General features: G+C 34.2%; 1 protein-coding gene across 10 annotated transcripts in view; it reads left to right on the forward strand.

The window, feature by feature from the left end:
* The window catches only part of SPEF2 (sperm flagellar 2), a 74,660-nt gene that overhangs the window by 41,746 nt on the left and 6,369 nt on the right, over nucleotides 1-26,545 (forward strand). For 6 of the 10 annotated variants that reach the window (XM_038124849.1, XM_038124844.1, XM_038124845.1 and 3 more), the window contains 11 exons: nucleotides 459-636; nucleotides 1,411-1,570; nucleotides 3,541-3,642; nucleotides 5,267-5,405; nucleotides 6,614-6,855; nucleotides 18,629-18,735; nucleotides 19,894-20,076; nucleotides 22,025-22,117; nucleotides 22,730-22,903; nucleotides 26,022-26,210; nucleotides 26,357-26,479. In XM_038124849.1, coding sequence (XP_037980777.1) covers nucleotides 459-636; nucleotides 1,411-1,570; nucleotides 3,541-3,642; nucleotides 5,267-5,405; nucleotides 6,614-6,855; nucleotides 18,629-18,735; nucleotides 19,894-20,076; nucleotides 22,025-22,117; nucleotides 22,730-22,903; nucleotides 26,022-26,210; nucleotides 26,357-26,479 — 1,690 coding nt within the window. Of the gene's footprint in view, nucleotides 1-458; nucleotides 637-1,410; nucleotides 1,571-3,540; nucleotides 3,643-5,266; nucleotides 5,406-6,613; nucleotides 6,856-9,262; nucleotides 14,621-18,628; nucleotides 18,736-19,893; nucleotides 20,077-22,024; nucleotides 22,118-22,729; nucleotides 22,904-26,021; nucleotides 26,211-26,356; nucleotides 26,480-26,545 lie in introns of those variants that run through there. The other 4 variants (XM_038124846.1, XM_038124847.1, XM_038124851.1 and 1 more) reach the window with 4 other exon arrangements.

A 26,545-nucleotide genomic window follows, 5' to 3' on the forward strand; every position in this document is an offset into this window, starting at 1 on the left:
GTAAATACATAAACTATTATGTAATAACAGATGTAAATCAAAGCAACCTACAAAGATCTACTAAACTGAATGCCATATTAAGAGATGAGGGATACCACCAGATACTTTCACAGTATAGAAAGTGCCATCAGGAATAACACCTGATTTTTTAACTTAGAGTGAATTAAGAAATTATCTGAGTGATGTATCTGAATGTGGAATTCATCAGCAGATCACACAGTCATTTGATGTAGTTTTATCCATCTGTAATTATTTTTTAGCTGTTACACTTAAACTGGACATTTTTATGGCCATACATACACCTCATCACTTTTGGTCATAAGGAAAGTTCCTCCCTATTTTTTGCTCTTGCAAATTTTGAAAATACCATTTCCATTCTTTCAGAGTATTATCCAATGTAGATATTGACTCCTTTTATAAAGCAGTATCTAAATTATTCCTTATATTTTATTTTTGAGGATTCCTCTAGTTTCTTGGAAACCACCTTCACCAGGTAATACAGAGTCAGAAAAGAGTGGAACTAAGAAGAAGAGTCTTAAGGATAATAGTTCTGAAAATGGAGTGACCACTTGCAGGGATGATAAAAGTCTTGTTATTGGTGCATGGCAAACAGCAGTAACAGCAGTATCAGATATGGTATGGAATGTTTTATTTACTTGAAGATTTCTGGATGTGCAGTCAAAGCCCCCCCATTCAGTAGGCAGACATCATATTTGCACTGTTTATCTCAGTTTCATGTGTCTTGCTCCACCACTGATATTTCCATTGAATATGTTTGTAGTTCTATGAGGAAAATGTTGGAGTGTGTGTTTTCAGCACCTCCCTATTTATAACTGAGCCTTTCATTCCATTACTGAGAAATATTTGAAATGGTGCCTTTATGTATCTTCTTCCATGATAAACTCTTCTCTTATCCCTCAATAGAAGTGTGAGAAGATGGATTAAGTTTAATCCTGTGATGCAGTGTTTGCTCAAACCTTTCACATGTTCATCTCCTATGGTTACATTCTTTTTTATACATAGCTTAAAGTAAATTAGGTAAGATTTAAAATGGTTGGTTTCTAGGTTAGATTTTTATTTTCTCTTTGGTAATTCTAAATAGGTTAACTTCTGCCCCCTTATCATGTAGCTCTAGGCTTGCTTCGTGTACTGTTGATTTTTGCTTTTCTAATGTTTTCCTCAAGCACAGAGAGTGACTGCAAGAATTAAACTCAGTATGTCTCTGTCTTGCGTTTTTGCTGCAGAATTGTATTTTTTATAAATAATCAAAATTTAGTCAATTAGTTAAAAGATCTTTTTTTTTTTAATGTGTCTACTCATCAAGTACTTTCAGCAAGCATAGGCTATTTAAAACAGTAGTTGCACAGAGCTGATACTATGTACTATACTATGTGTGACTGTGGTGTCAAGGTAACAGCTGAAATAGAGTTTAGAGAAATGGAGGAGGAAACAGAACGTCAGCTAAAACAGAAATCTTCGAAAGCTGCACAGAAACAACCAGGCAACACAGCTGGGAAAGATACCAAAGGTGCCAAAAACGCCTCTTCCAAATCACCTCCTAAAAAAAAAGGTATTTAAAATGCAGGCTTTGTTTTAGCAGTGCTTGAAATAACTGAAATGTAAATATATTAATAATACAGAAATTAATAACCCAACACATTTAATTTGGATATAATTTCTCTTTTAAAATGTGACCTTGGTATAAAAAGCTGGTAGTGATAAAGAAGGGGAAAGGCATTTGAATGGCAATTGCATTTTTTTAAACATGTGTAGATGTTACATGTAGAAATAAATATTCTAAATTGGAAGTAAATGTTATTTTTTTTCTTCATGTTCTGTATTGAAATGGAACAGTTAAAGCTAGTTTATCAAGTTAAATTATGCCTACTTGCTAAAGTCCTAAAAAAGAGCAGATTCCTGTTGAGGTAGGTCTTGCACATAGGCCTGGCAAGAATCTATCCCACCAGGTGAAAACACAAAATTTATTTCCAAGAGAGAAAAAGCAGGCAGTGTGCTGGAAGAAATTGTGGCATACAAGGCTGTTTATACATTTTCTGACAACTACTTCCTTGGCAGATAGTAGTTTATATAATCTTCACCTTTTGTCTGCTATATGTCATAACTTCATTAGGAAGCAAGGCCTGTAGCCTAAACTTCTGTGTCTTTTGTTGAGATATTCTACATAGCAAGAGAGAAGTTCAAGCCCTGTGGGTGTAGGGTAGCCTGAAATTGTACTCCAAATGAGAAAACTGTAACTGCAGAGTTATTGTGCATAACACAGTTGACTTTTTTCTTTGACAGAAGTTTCTTTTGCACTGTGCTCAGTTCTCTCTCTCTCTGGTTATTTCTGCCCATACAGAGTGAACAGAAGCTTAGCCTTGCAAATACTTAGCCAGTTGTGAGCCCCAGGGAGCCTTAGGCTTAGCTTAGCATCTCAATTTAGCCAAGAGAGTAGCAGATTTTCAGACTTCTAGAAAAGTTTTGTGATAAAACTCAGCAGCTGTTGCATGCTAGTTTGAAGTTTGTGGATTGCTTATTGGAGCCAAATTTGTTCAGACCTGGTACAAGATTATCTGAAATCAGAAAACTAGAACTGCAGCTGGAAAGCTGTGCATTCTTCCTAGTATGAAGATGAAGTATGACTGATGGATTTGTGACTAAAGTATTGCCTTTGATTTAATTTCAAACACAGTGTTACTGTAGTGTTCTTGTAACATTTGAATTCCCCAGGACGGAACTGTGGGCTGGTAACAGAGTGACACAACTTATCACATGTAGTTTTATCACTTCTAGAACTGACTATTTGTTTTGTGTTGACCTGTATCATGAAAATATCATTATATTTTTTCTGTAATATCTCCATCTGCTTTTCTACTAGGATAAAGCCATTAGAAATATTTTAATATTCTTGAGTAATAGTGAAAGTCATGTGGCTACAGAATTCCATGCAATCTCTAAAAACATGACAAAATACCTTTACAATATCTGTTCATAGGTACGTAATTCAAAACAAGGTGGAATTGCAGGTTTGAAGGGGCATGAAATAACAGATCTCCTTTATCTTTCTGTGTTTTTTTTTTTTTTAATAGCATAATTCTTTTCACTTCTTTGATGGTAAATACTACCATAACACATTTACTATAGTTTGTTAAACTTGAATTTATTCCAGAAGAAACAAGTATTATTCAAAAGACATTTATTTGTGTTCTGGTTGCAATTGGTAAATACTAGGGTAAGACAGGGCATTCTGACCATCTAGGATCAAATGAGAAGCACAATTAATCAGTCATGATTTTCCATTCAGAAATACATTTTAGGATGTTATTTAACCAACTTTAGTATAGTTGTATGTGCTGGGGTATTTATATGTAGTGTTAACCTTAGCATGACTTGCAGATGTAAATCACATTTGGCAGCTGAATATCCACCTTTGCATTCTCATAAATGGTCACATCAAGGTGAAAAATGTAATTTTTCATGATACACAAAGTTTTTGTGATACAAGCAAATCCAAAGACTGAGAGGTCTGTTTTCCTGCAGGTGCAAAAGCCGCTCCAGCTCCTATAGACCCAGAAGAATTAAGGAAAGAAGAACTGGCACTTAAAATTAAGCAAGAATATTTCAGTGCCTTGAAACATGAGGGTATGTTTCTATTTGGTTACTTATATTGGTAGGTGACTGTTATTCCTAATTTGACTTGTTTGACTAGTATGCTAGTCACTACTAACCAGAGAGGAGGCAAAATGGATGGATAAGAAAGAAAATGAAGGAGAGTAATTTGTGTCTGGAGAAATCAGGAAATATTTTTAGTGTGGTAATCATCAGTCATTCTGTGGTAAATATACTAAAGGTAGTAATATGATTTTTATCCCTTTTGTCTTCTGTTTCATTTCATCTAATATAATTTGTCATGACTCAGCAAATATTCATCCTGAGAGAAAAGATTTTGCATAAGTTGTTACTCACACTTCAATATTCAATTGAATTGGATTCAGTATTTGAAATGTTTTGTTCTGGGAAAGAATTTTTTGGCATTTGCATATTTCATTGATTTTTTCTGTGATTCTTTCTTCTTCAAGCAACATGGGATTCAAGCAGCAGGACATAGATTTTGTTTGTTCTTCCAAACTGCTTTATGGACAGACTCTTCCAGAACTTACATATTGTTCAGTCATTCTGTCTCTTTTTCTGTCTTACCCATTAACTTTCAAACAAAGTGGTTCATTTCAGCCAAAAGGAGATGTCTGGAGAAAGGAAGTCCCAAATTGAAAATGGTTTGAGAATTTTTTTTAAAGGCTAGAAGAAAGACTATTTTGTCATTAAAGGGAAGATAGAACCCAGCTTTTATTGATTCTATTTGGCAACAGTTGGCAAACCCATCATCATATGGTGCCTCTTTGGTGGGCTAGCTATTGCATAGTATTTTATTATGAGAAATAGAAGGCAAACAGCAGTTATTGAACAAACCACAAACTCGTAAGGCTTCTTTAGATCCAGTCAGACCAAATGCTTGTACACCTACATCTTTGATCATGGTTAATACAAAAGCAGTTCAAGAATAAAAATTCCAAGATCTTGGGGTAATGAGGAGAATAGTAATAACTTTGAAGATCCTTCATTTTCATGAAGATAAATTTTAGTGATCATTAACATGTATTATTTTTCCTTGTCATTGCTTAATTTTCATCCTCTATTTAAGAAAAAAAAATCCAAGAACCTAAGGAAGACTGAACATGTTGAACTCTGTTTCCTATTTAAGCAGGCACACAGCTGGAATTTGAGAATTGTAGTTTTGCTTGCAGCTTTGTTATCCAGTTACCTTTTGGTAGCTTGTGGTTTTCATTTATACAGACACATAGAGTCTAGCAAAGACACTAGTTGTGTATAGTTGCTAAGTTTTTAACATTGATTTAATATTTAATTTCTCTGTTGCATCAATGTACCTTGCCTTTTATTCTGTTAGTGTTAAGTGAGCAGTTTTATCAGTTGTCTATGTAGTGCTAACCTCTGAAAATACAGGGAGACAAAAATTGTCATGCACTTACCTCTGTAACATACTGATAGCAGCTGCTCAAAGAACATGTACAGAAGGCACAATTACATCAGCCTTAACTGTACTACAGAAAAGTGACTAGACAGGCAGCAAGTATCCTCTAAGGTACTTTTAACTAAGAACAGTTAAATATGCTGAACTTTAGGTGCTTAGATTGAGAACATTCCTCACATTTTATAAATATTATTCATTATGATTTTACCATTTAAACAGAGGCAGCCACAAAATCTCGACTAGAACTTATAAAAGAAAAAGCTTTAGCATTTCTTGAGGATCTAAAATTTAAAGCAGAAGAGGCTTATAAAGATATGGAAAAGTGGCTTGGATCCACCTTCTTGGAGGAAAAATCAAGGTAACTTGTATCAATTTTAAACAGGATTTTTTTTCTTTTTTTTTTAACCTAGATTAAGGTAGTAAATATAGTTGTGTCCGGAGACAGAAGTAATTTAGAAAAAAATGTAGAAAATAATAATTTTATGTAGCTTTAGCTTAGAAACCTAAATGCTAGTAACTAATTTCTTAGCTGATTAAAAGGTTCTGCTTGTAGCTGTAAAGGTAATTATCATGCTATGCTATTTTTCTTGACTACAGGTTTAGCAGATTACTAAGCAGACAATCAGTTATTCCATTCAGTAGAAAGCTCGGTATCATTTCAGCAGCATCTTTCCTGGCTTTTACACACACTGGAAAGTTCCACCTCTTGTTCTTATCACCACATATTACAATTCCCAAAATTATTTCAAGGACCATTAAAAAAATGTTCTTCTTCACAGTTTTTTCTGTCCTAGTAAATAAAATGTACTTGGGATCACTATAGCACATTAGACTATCTGGCATAGAATGACCAATGTCTGTATCATTAAAAGGCTTTTCCTCTCTAAAGGAAAGGAAGGAGTTTGCATTTACAAAGTATTTCTGGCCTATACTAACTTTTGAATCATACCTGGGACAGTGCTGCTTGATCCATGCTAGGGCATGACCAAGAAGAGAGGCATAAATGGAGGATGTGAAGGCTTTAACAGGCAATACCTCAAAGAGGCAAAGCTTCTTCCTTCCAGCCAGCTTTATTTGCTGTCCTGACATGTGCTACCAAAGACACAGTATTTAAGGAGTATCATATCCTTTGACCTGACACTCCAAGCCAAATCTGCATTCGACATTGTAGACATCTAACGTCTTTCCCTGTATAAATTGTACTCAGTGCACTTGAAGATCATGTGCCTCTCCAGTATGCTAGCCTAGTGTCTATGCTAGCCTCCCAAAAAACTCACTTCCTTCGCAAACCATGGCACCTAGGAAGTGCTTTCGTGTTTTTTTTTCCATCAAGTCTCTTCTGTGTCTTAGATCTGACTTTGTATAAATTTCTGACTACAGTCAAAAGATGTCTTGCAGCCAGAGGAAGAGTAGACTTCATAATGATTTTGGTAGTAACAGAATCCACATAGAGGGTTTGAAATTCTTGCTTTAGGAAAACTTTAAAAGCATAAGCATATTAAAGCTTAAAGCTCTGTTGTTAACACTGTGTATTATACTCATGAGTTTCTGCATTTATGTTTTCAGTGTTGAAAAACTGGTAGAGGTTGCACGACATCATATTGAGAGTTCTAGCAAAATCCTATATGAAATTACTTTAGAAGGAACAGATTTCTTCATCAATAGCGATGTAAAAATGGTTCCTGACCCTGTTCCTGACCCTGATCCTCCACCAGAATTTCAACACATAGAAACCTCTGGAGGCAGTACTCTAACTATTTCACAACTTACTACACTTCATAAGCAGTTTCTACAGCTGGCACCTAAAGGTAAGAAATGTTTTCCTTTCAACTACTGAAGGACTGTTGGTTATCTACTTAAAATCTAGAGTAATTAGGAGCTTAGTTATTTGTCTGTATTGTTAACATTAGTTATCTGTATTGTTAAAGATTGTACTACGGTTAAGGATCCTGCTACATAAAAAAGCAAAGTCATAGTGGGGAAATATTGAGAATGTGAAATAACAGACCACTTGAAAGCTTTTAATGGCTTTCCTGGGGGTTTCTATTGTCAAGACCACATGTTTAGTATTCCTCTGACACGTGCCTCTGTAATAGGTTTTAAGTACAGTGTGTATCATGCTTGCTTTACTTAAATAAGCAATTTTAAAATTTTTTTACTAATTAAAAAAAAATTATTGATTTTACTCAGAGCTGAGTGAAATCAGGCTATATTATTTTAAAACACAATTTTAAAATTATCAGTATTTTCATGGAACTATTATATAGGGTCTATTATAAATATAAACCATTATATTCTTCAAATCACTGTGTGCCTGTTGTTTGGGTGATTTGCAAGCATTAGCTCAAACATGTCATTTTTTTTACCTTTAAACATGAGTTTATTGTATGTCTACCCCCTAATTATGGGAACTTAAGGCTTAGGATGCCTAAAAAGACTTGCAATAGTTTCTGGGACTGTATAGATGTTACAAAGTAATTTAGGTAAGGCAGTTTTAAACTGAGATGGAAAGTAGTTACACATGTATTTGCTGAGTGCTTCATTACCAGTGTTCCATATTAAAATTATAATGTTAGTATTATTGCCACTAAGACTGTGAAATACAATGTGTAAACAAGTGCTTACAATTCAAGATCTAACTCTTTCAGTGTAATAATGCCACAAAGGCACCATGAAGTCAAGTTTAATTCTTTATTGGGAAATTCTTTTCATGTATATTTATAAAGCAATTCCAATTTCTTTTTGCATATAAAACCACTTTAGGGAGAAAGATATTTACAGTTTTCCCATAGAGAGATGCATATCATCTTATCTCTATTGTAGGAATGTAGATGTGTGTGTAAACATTTCAAAATCTTCTGTAGAGACCTATTCTGCAGATAGTGATGCATATATAATATGACATGAAACTAAAAATCTGTGTGTTTGTAATAATTTACAGTGCTATAGAAGTGAAACACAGATACCAGTTTAATTGGCATTTCTACTTAAAAGGGTTTTTTTGGTTTTAGATCATTCATGATTAAGATACCTAAAACAAAAAAAATTTGTCTATAACAAACTTTAATATTCTTGGCATATTTAGGACAGAACAATCATTTTCTTCATAAATATGTAATAATTAGCAAGAAAACAATTGAAGTCTTTATCATTCTACAGTATTTCCCTTTTGATAGTATTATATGCACTAAAATGACCCAATATGACTTGCATAACTATCTGAAAAGGGAATTTTTTGCCTTAGCAGTCATGAGACTGTAAAAGAATGCTGTTGCTTGTTCTCTGAGACAATGGGAAAGAATTATTGTTTAAAATAAGGTCTCATACCCCATGTATTTATCTTCTGTTTGGTGACTATTACCTTTTTTGGATAGCTGAATTCGGACAGAAAGCACAAGCTGTACAAGTAATCTTTAAAATATTTCCTCCCAGTCAGACAGCATAAATCACATCCTAGGTTTCCTAAGGTGACCACTTGACTTCATTATAGACTCCTTTCTTTCCTAAAACATCAGGAAAATTTTTCATAGGCTTCTGTCTCCCCTTTTTCAATAGAATGGTCAACAGAAAATACACATCTCAGTAGTTAGTCTCTCACTGAACAAAAGAGGAAAAAACACTAAAGTACCCAGCACAGCAGCAGTGAAATTGTTGAACAGCATCTCTAAAGGAGATACCAAAAGGAAATAAACAAGCCCCTGCCTTGGAGAACCTCCAAACAGATCTAGATTTGCTGCAAAACATCTTATTTCTTCTTATTCTTGCCCATCCCAGCATATCTCTCAGCATTCATAGTGGAAATCCACATAAAAAAGCATATGGGGCATAGGCTATTGGGCAAGTCTAAATAGAATAAATCTACCAATCTGCTTATACTAGAATAGAATAGAAGTAGTAGTGAATAATAAATTTCCTGAAGTTGTTCTGAAAATTGGAAATTAGGCTTTTCTAAAGCATCATGGAGATTACATGAAGCATATTTTTACTTAGAAATGCAAGCAAACAAAGAGCAACAAAGGAGGGGTGTTTATATTAGAAGAAATTAACATGTATATAAGTTTGTCACAAGATATTTGGTAAATGTCAAAAGGAAATATTTTCAAAATATATTTAACGAATTGCCAAAATTAAAGCTAAAAGTGGGAGTGACGGTATACTTAAAAAATGTCTGATATTCATGGAAGAATTCTTATGAAACAGTTTTGTGTTTCCTAGGAATCTAAAGTTTTAAAGAACTGCTGATTCTTCACAGACAACTTTGTGCTGTCCTGCACACTTGGCTCTCCATGGAAGCACATTATTCTCCATTCTAAGCACCAACGGAAAAAAAAAATAGCCTCTGCTGGGCCCTTCTACCTACTGAAAGTCTTTCGTTTGAGAAAAAAGTTTATTTCTTGTTTTATTATTATCCTAAGTTGCCCAAAGTCAACATGAGTCTGCACTAATTAATTTCACTAACTCTTTGATCAAGTTTTTTAACAGAGCTCTAATATATTACCTTCAAAGTGCTTTTTCATAGGAAGAGCTGTGACAACTCTTAAATGGAGCTAATAACATTCACCTTTTTTGTTTTCTCTCTTACAGTCTTTTTGAATGCATGCTTTTCTTACCAAGAAAATTTAAATATCCATTAGATCCCATCCCCTTTGATTCCCTTGAGCACTATGATCTTCTATAACCACATCTCTTTTCATTTCAATTAGCACAAATATGGAATGTCTCAGTTTTCTTCTAAAGCTGTTTCAGAGAATGCAACTTGGGTGTGGTTTTGCATTACAAAGCAGATCAAAGTAGATTCTATGCCAAATTTGTTCTCTATCTTATGACTGAACCACACAAGAGCATTTTAATTTTTTTTCTTTTTCACAGGCATGATCCTTATGAACCTTTGGTTTATTTATAGAAGTGATTCTATAATTAGATAGAACAGACACCAGGCAGGTTTAAAAAATTCTATATCCAATAACCAAAAATGTTTAAAATGCTTTTTTATAAAACTGTCAAATAGTCTGCTAAGATGTAAACATAAGGGACAACCAATGCCCACATTGCATTGCTGAATGTTTTCAAATTGTGAACTTGTGAATTGAATTTTACTGTATTGGCAGATTTGGAGCAGACAGTTATATTAAAGTGTGCATGTAGCTCAGCTGAAATGTTACCTTTTCAATGTAATATTTTATTGAGTAAGGATCATTTGATGACCCTGGATAATGTCTACAAATTATGCTTTCTTTCCCCAAGCACTGTTGTGGAAACAATTGAAGAATAGTAATTGCCTGACTTCCATGCAAATAGAGACTGAAGTCCATATGAGAGCATAGGAATAGTTTCATCATCTCTAACTTATATCTTTTAAAGACTATTTATCTTCAATGGGGTTTTTTAAGACTTGAAAATATGAAAGTTTTAAGTTTGTGGACAGAGGAAGTATCTCTTTCTCACTGAAAACTTAGTAATTCTCCCAATACTTTAATTTATATCTCCTGTTATGTCTCTTACTAAGTCATGTAGGTTATTTAATTTTAGAAATTTGTGGAACATATTTTACATGTTTGTATATGTTTATGTACATTTGAATATATATAAATAATTTTAAGATTTCAGTCAGCATGTCAGAGGACCTCACCCTTCACTACGTCTGTGCAGCAGCAAAAATACCTTAATTCTCAGTGCTTCCAAGTTTAAAATCCCAATTCCTGCTATTTAATAAAGATTGGATGTATAGTAGCACCCGTAATTGTTAGTGAATAAATTATGCAAATATTTACAGTGAAATTGACTGTAGGGAGTGATGAGTCTATCAACAACTTGGATGAAAAGTATCACATTTTTGGGACTCCCATCTTTTTCATCTAAGGGTAGAAGTATCCTATATAATTGCCTTTTAGAGTCCTTAAGTTAAAAGAATATAATTCCGCCCTCAGGGTTTATTTCACTCATTTATCCTTATAAAATTGCTACAGAGTATGGTGGGTAAGACTAATTTGCAAGGGATTATTATCTGAAGCTCTAGTCAGGAACTGCTATGGAAACATTTTTCTCTGTGAAAATAGAAGGGAATATTAATCTCTTCAAATGTTTTGATAAAATTTGATGATGAGGGAATAAATGGTAACATAATTCTCATCTCTAGTATACGTTTACAATCTCCTAATATTTTGTTGCCTGTGTAAGTGTATAATCTGAATGTTTAATAGAGATTTACTACTTAATCACTTTTTGGAAATATTTTTATACAGTGCCTATAGAAAATAGGCACTCTACACTGTACGCTCTACTGACTGGTGTATCATTAAGAAATACTTTCTTTTGTATATCTGCCTTAATAACTGAGGCATAGTGGTTGCTCTTTAAATGTCACAGGTTCCATTTAAAATGTCATCATCCTGGTTCACAGGGTAGTGTAAACTTACACTGCTATTCATTATGCTCCTTTTTAAATGTTTTTTTGTGTTTTTGGTTTTTTTTCTGTTTTCAGTTTCACTAGTGGTCATAATCTTAATATCTTCACTAAATATTTTTTTGCTTTTTTTTTGAAGTTCTGCCCTGTTTATTGAAATATATGAAGGTTTTCCAGTCACTGAGTGTATCAGGGAATGATACTGCCTTTTAAGAAGATTTTAATGAAAAATAATTCTACCTAATGTAGCTTTTCCCACATTGGTTTTGTTATTGATTTCATTTGATAACAAACTTAATGTGAAGAATTTTCTTCATAAATTGCTTCATATGTAGTACAGGCTGGCTTCCTTTTGTATCCTCTGTTCTTTCCATGGCATCACTGCAACAGATCCTACCTTTTCCTATATTCCCAGTTTCTCCATGTCAATTGAAAAAAAAATGTCAGAAACACTGAAGGCCAATCTTATGGAGAATATTATTCCTGATGGTGGATCACAGGTCTACTCTGATCCCTGTTTCCCTATTCACCAGCACATTTCCAAAGATTTACTTATACCTAAAGAAGCAGGAGGCACCCTAGAGGTGTTGAAATGTTTTTATCCCTTCTACAGTTTTTAATTCTCAAGTTGCAGGTCCAGTTTTCCAGCCCTCCACCTCTTTTTCACCTTACCTTGTGGTTTTGTGTCTGCCTAATGAAGTTTTTTCATCTTTAGGGTGTGTTAGGAATATTTCTCTTTCTCTTTTCAGTTCTGTTTATGGCACTTGGGCACATATCAGAAAAACCTCCTGAGACAGTTCATTTTGCTGCCCATGTGGACCACAGCTGCTACCTCAGATTTTAAGTTCTTTGCAAGAATCATTCACACTGGAAATGTATTTAAACTGCATGTTCCTAACTTCTTTTTTTTTAATATTGTGGCCTTTCAGGATGTGTAGAATAGAATGGAACAAACTGTCACTTTTTTTGACAATGGGAACAATCAGTTCTCACAAATAATATAGTATATATATTTAAAAAATTGCTCTTTCTTCTAAAGTAGAAAAGAGTGGCATACAAAAACTCTTTTTCTCAAGATGTTTTAAAGCACTAGAAATAGCATTTCTCTCTGTGATTAGCTTAATGTACTCATTAATTTTGCTTCTTGACGTACACATCACAATAAGGAGGGAGAGTCAGATTTTAGGTCATCTGCAGTGTGTTACTTTTGTTACGTCCCAGAGAACAAATAGATTTCCCATTTTATTGCTTCCATCTTGCATGCATTTTCTCTTGCTTATTTATTGCTTTCTTTTTTAAGTCCTAAAATTATGGCAATGGTATACTAAAAGAATCATTAAATTACTGGCCAAAAGTAGGCGATAAATGGGATCTAGAAATACAATTTTTAAAACGTCAGCTTATGGGGTTTGCTCCTACAAAATACAAGGGTGACCATCTTCAGAACAATCTGGGGAAAGTTCAGAACAATCTCAGTGCATTAAGAATGCATATGGAGTTCTGAAAGCAATAATAATATCATTTGCAGGTAAACACATTTTAAGAAGATCATGTCAGCTACTACATAAGCATCTTAGGCATTCTGTGTCAGGTTTTTGATTATGTATTTACAGACTTGCTCCAAGTTAACATTTCTGCTAATGCCAGGTATGATGGACATTATAAAAGTTTGTGACTTCAGCAGTATTTTCTGAAGACGTTTTGCCTAAAAGACCGTTCTGAATTCCTCTTCATAACTATGCTCTTCCCTGTTTCAAAAATAGCATTGATCCTGCTGCACTTCATCGGTTGCATACTCTGACAAACTTCTAATAGTCAAAATCAAATCTGACCATTTCTTACCAGAATCCTTGGTAGCCTTCAACTGATTTAAGAGTAGGTCTGCTTTCCTTGTTCTCTTTCATGGCTGTTCATTTCAAGTCACTCTCTAGTCTCAAATTAACAAGATAAAATGGACACAAAAATAAAAGATACAACTGATATTTTATCAAATAAAAATTATTTTATATTTAGTTGTTTCTTTTTAAATTATAGCCATAAAAGCACTGAAGCAATTTAAAAGCAAGACTAATTCTTCTAGCAACAGAGAAGTTGGTGACAGAGGGGAAGAGAAGAAAGATTTGGAACATCAGAAAACAAAGAAGAATCACCAGTTTCCAAAAATATGGCTAACAAAATACTCCTGGTTAAAATATGATGATGAAAGGGGAATAATGTTTTGTGTACCATGTCGTAAACATAATGTGGATTTGGGGGAAAATATTCATAATTTTTGTTCTGGCACTGATGACTTCAAACTTGAATTTATAAACACACACCAAAGTAGTGAAGCTCATGCTTGGGCTACCTGCATGGAAGCTGCCAGTTCTGCTTCACCAGATACAGCTTCTGCTGAGCAGATGTTGAAGAGCATGAACTCCATAACATTGGGTAGAGTAGAAAATATTTTTAGAAGATACCATGCTATTGCTAAATCTAGTTCTCCCTATACAGACCCTGATGGAATGGGCAAACCGGATAAACTTTAACATGACCTTTCTCAGGCATGTCCTTCTGAAGACTTCCCTACAGAGGCAGAACAGATCCATCTTCCCATTCCTGATTAATAATGGCACGAATTAGTCTTCCCATAAGAAGTACTGTTACAGACAGGATATTATTAATATGCTTCACAGCTTGAACTACTTTTTATTTCCCTGTAAGAATATTTATAAGGGTTGCAATAAGATTACTGTATCTTGATTTTTAATCTAGGAGCTGAGATTGAGTATGGTTTAGAGAATATATATTTTCATAATTCTACATATTCTAAATGCACCTTTCTACTTGATAATTTCAAAAGGTAAAGCATACCAGCAGAATATATTTCTACCATCAAGGAAATAGCAATGATTTATATCAAAAGATAGCTAAAATTAAATCATTTAAGCCCCTTCTTCATTCCTCCAACAGCAAATGAAGATTTACTACAGGTAATTTGGGAGAAATGAATATGAGGTCATTCACCTTTGAATCAATCATCTGCTAAATCAAGATAACTCTACTTTCAATATAAAATGTATGTAGTAATACCAATACCCTACAGCTTACTATACTCCTCAGCTCTTCTCTGTAATGTGCTATGCTATACCACACAAACACACACACACACACACACGCACACACACACATATATATACACACATATATATATATATATACACACACACACACACACACACAGAGTCTCTTTGGTGTTTTGCATAAATGTTCATGCTTCTTCTGGGTATAAACAATGTGTCAGAAATGGAGTAGGTTTCAAAGGAATGCCTCATTAAAACATATTGGTCCACTCCAGTAGAGTTAATCTGTGTCAGAAATAGAGATCAGTACTATGCATTGTATAAAATATCTGAACTTGTGATTTTGCAGTCAAAAAATGTTTTGATATACTTTGCCTAATAAGCAATAGGATATATATTTCATGGATTACCTTATTAAATATGTGGCTTGTTATATATTAGAATTGTGAATTCAAGGGTTTTCTTTTGAATCACATAATACCAAGAGGGTTCTTTTCTGTCAAAGTTTTCAAATGGAGATTTCTAACTATGCTGAGATTAGAAAAAGTTTGAAAATGTGTCCCAAGGATGTCCAACAAGAGAAAACAAAAAAAGAAAGAAGAACCAAAAAATGGTGGTTCTGTATCTGTACCTCCATGATGCAGGGCAGGGGCATGTTTTCTCATACTCTTCATCCATGAAACTAGCAGAATTCCTTCAACCTCACATCTCAGGAGATATATTCTAAACCTGTGATGATTCTTGCTGGTTTCTTTTGGGCAATCTTTAGTTTACATCCATCCTTCTTGATCTAGAGTTTCCAAAGTTGTATAATAGCAGAAGCCTTAACATCTGGTGGGGGGGGAGGGGAAAGAAAAGGTTTATTTCCAATGACTTCCCATGTACTTTCTCATATTATTGTAATCTGCTATAATCCTTAAAGACTTTTCCATAGAAATTTTACTTTGGCAGTAAGATTCCCTTTGGGACAATTATTCAGTTCATTATGTCAGCCCACAGGGGCACTTGACATTGATCTTTATTGAATAGGATCCTTTTATTCTAGACTTTATCTCCAATTTTTAAAGTTCACTTTGAATTCTAACCCTGTTCTCCAATGTGCTAGAAGTCTGTTCCTGAATTGTTTTATATACAGTGTAATAAATGTATTCAATTTGTGCAGACCATTTCCAAAAAGTACTTTGATCTGTTTCTGGTGAAACTTACCTACTGACCCTGACCATCTCCCCAGTTTTTCAAAATCTTTGTGAATACTTATTCTTTTTACAAGATGCCTGCTGCTCCTTTTAATTAAAAATGTTTAATTTTCTATTCAGCCTCCTACATTGTTCAACTAAAACTTATTAGGTTTGGTTTCTTTTATTTTGTACTTATAAAAGGATTTTGTAAAGAGGCATACCTCTTTTGAAATGAGTCTTTCCAAGTGGAAAAAGCCAGTTCTGGGAATTGTTCTTCCATTTTCCTTCCTAGGGGACATTATTTTTTTCACCATTTGCAGAGTACCATTTGCATCAGTATTCTTTTCTGGGTACCATCTGTGTTGCTGCCCACTCTCAGCATCTCTCCCTGATTATGGAGCACTGACAGCCCTTGAACTGAAATGATGAGTCACCTGTTGTTTGGTATTATAATCAGATACTCAAAAACAGTTCCATGCTCTGCAATATATACCCAAATCTACTAAGTGTAGACAAAGATCCTAAAAACACAGTGAGGGGCATATTTCATCCCTTGTGTTTATGTGGGATTTCCTCTGTTTCTCTGAGACTCCCTCCTTTCTCCTAAATATGTCAGTAGGATGAATTAAGTCACAGTCCCTTTGAAGATTTTGAACTTCTATAACTTTGGAATGATCCCTCATCAGATGTTTCAGGAGGAGGTAGTAAAGTAAAAGAAATTGCCCTACAGCAATTCTATACAATACATCAGCAATTCTATAGTTAATATAAACAATTATGTAGTTTATGTAAATTGTGATTTAGATTGCAATCCTTTAATCCCATCTCAAACATTAGTTTTGATGCAAGTTCTTTAAATTCCATGTCCCGCAGATACTTTCAGTGTATCTTTCTGTAGTCATGTAACTTCACAATAAGTGATATGAGGATATTAGTATCCTATATTAGTATATTAGATATTAGTACTTTGTGAAGAAAATCAAAATTAAATTTCATGTCAGGAAGCCAGAAAATCATAAGAAATACAGGAACTACATCTTTTCATGTAGAGAGATCATAGTGGGAGTTGAACAGTTTTAAACATGAGATGGTGTGATAGAAGGCTAAGTTTAACTGCCAGTGATCAAATGGAAAGGGAAATGTTTAGCAAAAACCAAAAATTATTAGCTGGGCTCTATATGATAAAGCACTAGAAAATATGATAGTGCAAAGAAGATGTAAAAATTTTCCCTGACATGTTTTGTTGTTCACCGGCTCCTTCATGCACCATGGCCTGTTTTCCCCACGAATCACTAAAATGTTACCTGGTTTACGGAATCTTAGAGGAAGTGTCCCAGTAATGATGTTCCTGTGATGCAGGCTTCACTGTGCTACATGGAAATAATCTGATTCTTGAGGATTGAAGTTTTTCATGAAAAAAACAAATTTCTGTTTACCTTAAAATGTTTATATTAGCAATCCAAGGTGCTTCAGGAAACAACACATTATTTATCACAATTTTTAGATGTTTTTTCCCAATGCAGATAACTCAAAAACTTTCAAGACATTAGAACACTGTTACCAGTCTGACAGTATTTCTTCCCCAGCTTTTGCTTTCATGCTGAAATTTGGAGGAAGATATGAAGGCTTCAAGTCCAGGTGTTTCTCCCTCCCTTCTTCCTGTCCCAACAGACTGAGCTTCCCAAATCTATTTTTGTCCTCTTCTCTCCAAGTTTATTTATGTATAGGATTTCTCTGCTGTATTAAGATGTGCTGAGGGCATTAATCCTGGTTTTCCTGATTGGAAATAAACAGGTCTACAGAGATGCAGACTATTTATTCAAACTGGCAACTTGATTTTGAATAATGACACAATGAAATTAATACTCAAACACATTCTTTATATTCCTATCACATATCTTTTTCATAAACCTAAATTTCACTTCACTGTTTCATTTCAAACAAAGTGTCTTAGTCACAGAATGTGCACAGCTTTGCCTTTTCAAACGGACAAGAAGTTTGACTGGAAAAAGGAAAAAAATAAGTAAGTCTTCCCAGCATTTCACCAATTGGGTTTGCTTTTAAAGGTAATAAGAAAACTCCTGTTTTGATGCCATGGAATTGATCATGACCTGACCAAATCAGCTTTGTCTCTCAAAATTTAAATAACTTGAAACTTATTTTACATTTTTTGTTGTTACTGCAGAGGTTTTGCAGTGAACTCTTGCAGACCCAGCGAAGTCCATTTCTGAAAGAAAATACTCATATCTGTTTTTAAATATTTTTATACATAATTTTGCGCTTTGATACCATACTGAAGTTTGAAGTTTCTTTTTGTTTGCTCATAAGCAAATCTATTCCTGCTTAAAAAAATCTATTCCTGCTGCACTTAACTGATTTTTTTCTTTGGATTTCTTAAAAAATAAATTTAATGGAGTTATTTCTAACTCCCACTTTTCAGTACTGAGAAACTTTTCAAACAGTTGAATTTTGTTTCTGAATTCAACAGACAACAATGCATGTTTTGTACCCTATTCTCTAGCTTATACTTGCTTTAAAGAGTGAAGATGGATTTATGATTGATTAAAATAAAACACAGTGGAAGAAAATGTTGGTAGGTATTCTATACACAGAACTCTGAGAGATTGGTGTCTGTGAATGCTCATTAGCTGTCAGTGCAGACCATGTGAGGATAGATTAGTGATCTTAATGCAGATCAGGACAAGTACCAGAAGAATTGCAGTGCAGTGAAATATTTGATATTTTGCTATTAGGGTCACATATGAGTTATTTTAAATAATGAGATTTTATGTTTGGTTTGGAAAATACTAGCATTATCAATAGTGCATAATAGGAAAGTAAATAACTTTGTTATATGGCCATTAAAATTTAATTTTTTTTTTAACAGAAGAGGTCTATTTAAAGTCTAAACATATTTCTATGTTGATTTTTTTATTAGGTTTTATAACAAAGAAAGTATTTATTGAAACTGTTAGTGGCTTGGTTAATTTGAATCTTGGAATAAATTGCTACCCTGATGCATGGAAGAACTTAACACTTGCAGATGTAAGTGAACCCCTGTATTCTCTTCAACTAGAGTATTGGTTTGTGTAGAGGATGCAGCATTGTCCTTAGTATGATAAAATGAAGATAATAATATTATAGGATAATATTAGTTTTTCTTTAAAATTCTTCTGTTTCATTAGGGAAGGATCGTGAAAGTCACTGTGCCAGACGTTTTGTCAGCACTTTATTTATTTATTATTTGCAAATTATATCAGTTCTTAAGATACCACCCAAGGAATGCAGTATTTATTTGCCAGAAATACAGAATACATTTAGAATAGAGGAGTTCCCAAGGCTGGATTACCAGATTTACAGTGTGGAAATGTGGCATTACTGCTGTTGTAGGATGTGAAGGGACACCAGGCCCTTGAGAGACACCAGGCCCTGGGGGCCACCAGGTGTTTTCAGATTTAGAAACATGGAAACTTTCAAATCCTCCATACTGAAATAATTTCTCTTTCAGATTCCAACATCAGATGTTACTGGTAAACCTACAGATTGAAAATACTGACTTGTGTTAGCATGTTTTAATAACTATTTCTGACAGTAAACCATGATTCACATTAAGATTTTAATTGGATTTCACATGATTTCATCACTTTATTAATACATTCTTTACACAGATGAGGAGCATGCATAAAACATTTTAATGTTAAAATGGTGTAGTTCCAGTGAGTTTAGTGGCAACTAATCACATCTGTCATCTTGACTATATAAAACCTAATCTCAGCACAGGAAAGTAATTTCCAAGGAAAGTTATCAGTCAAATATTGTCTATTAATAGACCAAATGCACATGTATCCCACGTTCTGTATTCTTTGAGAACTTTTAGTGTTTATAAATCCTATTTTCTTTCCTTAAAAGAACCAGTTTTAAATGAGACTTTTAAATTTATCGTGGAAGCAAGAACTTACTTACAAAAGGAAATTCTCAAGCTAAGGTATATATAAATGCCTGTTTGGGCACTCTGAGTGTTTATTTAGGGCGAAATCCGCTGCACATGGCAATGGACACACAGTGGCCTGTGGCCTATTTTGTTTTGTGAAACCTCACTGCAGAACCTGGTTCATCCTGTCCAGTAAATACCTAAGGATACATAGGTTATTGAAAGACTGTTTATGTACACATTTGACAATATTTGCTGTTTTGGTTTTGTAGTTAGAAAATCTGGCATCTGAATTCACAGTGAACTCACACCTTACTGACTGGCGCAGATTCTTGCTGGCAGCAGCACAGCCTTGGCCAGTGCCATCTGTGACACAACTCCTCCAAACACTGCATGGCTTCAAGTCTGTTGATGTCACTGGATCAGGCTTCATTACACAGGAACTCTATTTACAGGTAATCATCCTTTTAATTTCTCAATCAAATTTTATTTTGCTGAGCTCCCTGAATTTAATGATATGTTGTTTGGTTTATTCAGCTTGAGAAACTCAGTCTGAATTTTAAATGCTTTAGGTCTGAGGGAACTTTGTAGTGAAATGTTTTTTCAGGAAATTGATGGCCTAATATGTATCTTGTCTGTAGTTCCACAAATCAGGCTAATTAAACATACTTTATACTTGCTTTTCCTACTTTTCCCATAAATTAATCTCAAGTGAAAATCATTTCTGTTTTAAAGAAACCATTCTGTGTGCACTTTGATGACTATTAACTTACTTGACACTGAATAAGATAATTTGCTCCAAGCAAAAATACTGATTTCAGTTTCATCTCATCAGCTGCATTTTAATTAAATGTTTCTAGATTTTTTCCCAATAATTAGTTTTCTCAAGATCATTCCTCAAGCCTTGAATACATGGAAAATTATAAAATTCTTTGATCATTTTTCGGAAGACAACTTCTGTTTGAATTGTCACATAGTTCAGCAAGTTTTTTCAGAAAGAGTATTATGAGTATATTTTTGTTCTTTCAACAAAATTCTACTCATTTTCACTTACTTTTACCTTGCATTTTAATCATACTTAGAATGATACTTGCTGGTTCACTCTCTTGGGCTATACTAGCTGTAGGTATCATATATATACATATATAGGTGTTGGTAGATACTCCAGTCTTGCCAGTTTCTGTATTTGTTTGGTGATATTAAATATAATTTTCCAACTGTTTTGAATGAATTGGATAGAAACTTTATTGTAATTTGTTTTCCACTCACCTACCATTAGTTTTTAAAGAAGAATAAATAAAGGCTGTGTTAGTCCAGAGGCCTGTAATTTTCAGAACTTCTTTGATTAATTTAAAACTTCCAGGAGTACCTGCTAATCCGTGCCCACCACAGGCTTTCTAAGAAACAAACTCTGCAAAGCCAGAAAACCCACAAAAAATGCAGGTCTATGTGCATTTATTTTTTCTATTGTAAGTTTTGCTGAAGAATTTGCAAATAAGCTAGCAGTTACAAGACATGCAGACTGAGAACGTACATTTTTATCACAGGATCCTACTTCAAATATAGTATTAACCTAGCAAATAATTTAATCACTTCAGTATTACAAGGTAGTAAATATGCAATAAACAACTGGTTTGAATAACCTTCCACTAGTAATTTGAGCTGCTTCACCTATCCTCTCTCTCTGCACCTACACTGGTAAACTACACAGTGCTGGGGCCCATCTCCAGGTAATGGTGGTGGGTTGTCCCTGATGTGATGTTCTTTGTACAGCCTGGTGGTGTTTCACACAAGTGAATTTTTCTGCAGGAAGTTTGTTCATGCCTATCCAGATCTAGCTGATCCTTCCTGTGTCTAGAGTCTAGTACTACAGAATTGGTTCTGAGCACTTTTAATTTACAGCTGCAGCTCTGGCTCTGTAGGACTCTTGGTCATCTTGTTGGGAGTAGGCAAGCATGGGGAGAGCCATGGCTCCATCCTTCATCATACTGAATTGTATGGACATTTTCTTCTAAAAGTAAAGTCTGGACAAAAGCTGTAGGGGTTAGCAGAGGATATCCCTAAAAGGAAGAAACCAGAACATGCATAGAAACTCCATATCATATTCTGCTTCTTCAGCAGCATAGATTTACAACTACATAGGTAGTTTTCACTTTTTCCAAAAGCACACATTCACTTCTGTCCTATTTGATTTTCAGTAACTCCTCAAATATCTGTTATAACATACAAAAAACAAATAATAATTATTCTCATCATTGTATATTAATAACAAATTCAGTTTGATTAAGTCCGGAAATTAGGCTCTTAGTAACTTGTGTGTTAAACAGCTAGAGTACAAAGACCACCTTATTTCAATGTGTGAAAATAAACAAACTTACTTATTTATTTATTTTTTTAAATCAGGTTGGCTTATGGTTTAATGGAAGCAAAGATCTAAGCATAACAGAAAGTTATGAAGAACCTGTGTCTTTAGAAAGGCTAAAACACCTCATAGAGGTAACTGAAAACATAGGTATTTTGAAGAAATCACTATTCAAACATGATAGGTCTCATTTCAGAAATTTTTGGTTCTCTTTTTTTCAATAAGTACTGCATTTTTTTGATTTTTTTTCTGGTCAAGTGGTGCTTCAGAATAATGTAGAGAGGAATCCAAGAGTCAGCCTTGAGCATTCTAAATCATAGTCTGCTCAGAAAGACTTAATTACTTCTGTTCTTGGTTAAATGGCATTAATTTTGCTACACAGCAACCAGCCTTGTAAAGAATGGGAGGCAAATGATCACTGCATCTGAGCTCATAGATTTTTCCGTGAAAGAGGGGGCTAATAATAATCTGAATACAAAAAATGCTTTGAACATATTTGTCATGATACAAGCTTTTAATAATTTCTATCTTTTCTGTGAAACTCAATTTCTATTTCCTTGAATTACTTAACACACATTTATGATTTATCACAGCCTTGATTTGTACAGTCTCAACATGCTTTTAAGTATAGTAGCTCTTATTAGCAGTAATTACTGTTATTTCGTGCTTTTCTCTACAGTCCTTGATTTGTATTTCATTTAAGTCCACTTACAGAAATTAATTTGCTTATTTTTGCCCTTTTATAGTTTTTCTTCCATTTATTTGTGGATACCAAAAAAGACCCTGCTCTGCTGGACTATATTGCGATGCTACTTTATTTCGCCTCCCACTCTGATCCAGTTGAAGGTGTACACAGAGCACTTAGCATTGTTACTGGAGAATATATTCACAGAAAAAAGAAAGCTGCCCTTCCATGTGTGGTAAAATATTACAGAAAAATACTAGAGAATAGTAGCAGTACTTTCAATTTATAAATTACCTAGATTTCTCTATATTTGCTTATCCTGGGTAGCTCCAGTCCTTAAAAGTAGTCTCACTGAATTCATGGGAACATTGCATTGGTAAAAATACTCAGAAGGATTCTTTCAATGGTCTGGAAATTTGCTTGCCATTAATGAAAGTTTAAGATATTTACTGGTGGTTACTCCTTGTGCATATGAATGGAAGTAATTCTTTTGCTTAATTGACCAGCTGTCAGTCCCCTGGAATTAGACTGCAGTGTGACTTACAGTAATGTTATCTCAATATGTAAGGCCTGTATTATTGCTGGTCTTACTTTATTTTCCACTACATTTCTTTGGGGTATTCAGACACATCTTTGTTGTGTTATTGCCAAGTGTTTAGGTTTATCTGTAAACCAGAAGGTATAATAATAATTTGTTTCATACAAAATAATTTTTAAATTATTTTTTCAGCCATGATGAATGCATTGTTAAATCAAATTAAACTTGTCATTTGAACATTATTAGTATTTCTAAAGTATGTTTTTATTATTAAAGTCTTAAAACTGGAATTAGTCCACTGCATGCATCAGTTACTTATTAGTGAATACTTATACTTATTGAAGTATAAGTAATTTTTTGAGACATAAATTATCTGTACACATCTTGGAAAGAGATTGCTGCTCAAGATAATAAAATGATTCATTGCCCTGTCTCAACCACAGTGACTCCAGCATTTGCCCAGAACTTAAAGTATAATTGAGATGTCTAGAAACAGCATAGAAAAGGCATTATTTTAATACACGGGGTAATAATATACATATAAAAAATTGCATTTTATAATTTCAAATGACAGAAGTTACCAGACTTCCCTGTGCATTGTTTGGCACAACAGAGTTTTTGTATTCTGCAGAGACTGAATGAGACAATGAGACAATAAGACTTTCCACATTTCACAGGAAGAAGGAGAGCACAGAATGCTCCCAATTAGATATTGTAGTATTTATTTCCTATATTTTGCTGAAAAGTTCTAACTTTCATCTCATTGGATATAAAGCTACACGACCTCCTCTTTGCCATTTTCTGCTTGGTTTCAGCTGTTTGGTTGGAAGTTTGGTAGTATGTAAGTAAGAGACTGGCATTATCACCTATGTGTCAACAATTTCTTAAGGCTGTGAGTCATGAATGAAGGGGAGCATTTGCCTTCAGCCCAGAATTAACTGGATCTCTGAGGAGAAAGAGATGTCCCATCCAGCCTGAGCATTTCCTCATGCCTGCTTTCTCATGGCATTGGCTCTGTGAATCTGTGCTATGTCTGATGTATGTCCCACTGTGTATTAAACAGAAAGATTGTGCGCCTAATTCTCCTTGGAGACTCCCTCAGAAACCTAGGAATATCCAAGAATTAGACGTTAAATGAATCTTACTTGTATGGATTCTCTTTTGACTTTACAGTTGTCTAGGCTGGTGCACAGAATCACTGGACTAATTTTAAAACATCATTTTAATATTTTCTTTTCTAAAATTTTCATTTTTTAAATATTTTTCTCATGCCTTGTGTTCCATGCCTATACACTTAAAGGATAATATTGAATATGGACAGAAGGCAACAAAAGAAATGCCATACCACTGAAGTAAATGAGTTTTCTCTATAGGCTTTAGTAGAGCAAGAGTTTAATAAAGGTTATTCCACTAACACAAGGGGGCAAAAAGGAAATGGTGCAGTGATATTGTGTCAGGCTTGAGCCAAGCTCCATCAAATACACAGAGTCCTGAAGACATCCAAAGTAGTTTTAGCATCATATTAAGAACCTAAGCCTTTGTTTCCCTGTGGCTGTTTACATGTGATCTAAATATCCCAGTTGTCACTCCAGGGACTGGAAATTTAGTAAATATTATCAGTGGAATATTCATCAGTGAAATATAAAGAGCTATCTAGCTCATCTCTAAGAAGTTTTACACCTTTGGTAGCTGGCTCATACATAGGCACTTACAGAACTTCACCTAATTTGCTGCTTCTCTTTTTCTGTGATGGTAATTGTAACACCTTCTCATTGGTATCTGCCTGCAGAAATACATCTGAAGCCTTCATGTTATTAAGAGAAGCTCAGACTAACATATTCGTGAAACTTCTTTTACTAACTTCATTTGAGTCTAAATAATGTTATTTTTGGTTGTGTAGGTCTCACAGCTCAGTCAGTGTAAGCAATGCAATGACAGACTGAAAAACTTCAGTGCTGATATTTCTGTAATCTTGATTACTGTGTGTTAAAAAGACTGTAAATGACTCTACTTCTTCTGTGCTCAAAATGAAATATATTAAGGCCCAAGGCACATAGCACAGGAGTGACTGAACCTCAGCAGTCTCTCTCTCCTAATGAGAAAAGAAATGGTTTGTTCAATTACATGCAATTTCCTGTTGCTAGTGGTTAGTCTACATTGTGATGTAATCTAGTCAAAGTGCTGTTCACCTATGTGAGGTCCTTTCTCATCTTTATGTTCACAAATCTCTACAGCAGGTTTTTTTGTTTAGTTTCAGGGTTTTTTTTTTCTCTTTGACCAGCTCTAAAATTACCTAATTGTTTGCTTAAACTTAATTTTTTTTGCATAAACTAGAAAATACCTATTTTTGTGGAGAGCTGGTTAACTGTTGGCCAAAACAGAGTTCTTGCAGTGACTGGATTTGGACTAGAAAATTCATACTGGTTTTTTTCATGTGAACATCCAAAACTACCAAGTTTACTTCTTAAATAAACACAAATTTCTTGGTATTGTAGTTTGTAACTATGAAATATTTTTATGTTTTGTTGCTCTGAGAAATTCTACTTTTTCTGCGCAATGTTGGCCACATTCCTGGAAAAAGTTGTCTATTAAATTTCTGGTAATGCCAACATTATGGATTTTTCTGGACTGTCAGGATTTATTCCTCCATCCTATGGTGCAGTAGATAATTTTGTGTGAGTTGATGATTTTTGTTTTGTAAGAACTGAAGTTTGGAATTGTAATCCATTGGTTCTTAATGGGTGTTTAACTGAAACAGATCATCTACTGACAGAGTGTTTATCCCCAAGTATGATACCTGTGCCTAAATTTTTAGGATTCTTCAAGTCCCAACATAATGCCAAATGAAAAGATTTTAATCGAGGATGAAAAAGAAGTCTTGAATTACACAGGTGAAGGAATTATTTCAGTGGCATCTCTACTCAAAGTGTTTCATACTGGAGGAAGTAAAGATGATGACTATCATAGATTTAGCTGTCTGGAGAAGGCAAACAGCTATGATAAGGTAGGCAGATTGATTCAAGGATGATTGTGTAACTTGCATCATATGTTAAAAAAATATGCTGTGATCTGTGCTTTTCCACATTTTTTCTTTTTTTTTTCTTTTATTTTAATAACAATAAATTGACCATGAATTATTTTTACTTAAAGCATTTCATCAGGATGTACCAAGAATTAGGTGCTGAAAATCTGACACCCATTGCATTTGAACTCCTTTTGAAGCATCCTTTCATGGAAGATTTGATTAACACATGCCAAGAATACAAACTTCCTGTAAGTATTCCTGTCTGGGACCAAAGACTTTGTAAGCACACATGCTTAAATTTGCATTGTCCCAGA

The sequence above is a fragment of the Motacilla alba genome, chromosome Z (assembly GCF_015832195.1).
Source record: "Motacilla alba alba isolate MOTALB_02 chromosome Z, Motacilla_alba_V1.0_pri, whole genome shotgun sequence".
NCBI classification, from domain to species: Eukaryota; Metazoa; Chordata; class Aves; order Passeriformes; family Motacillidae; genus Motacilla; species Motacilla alba.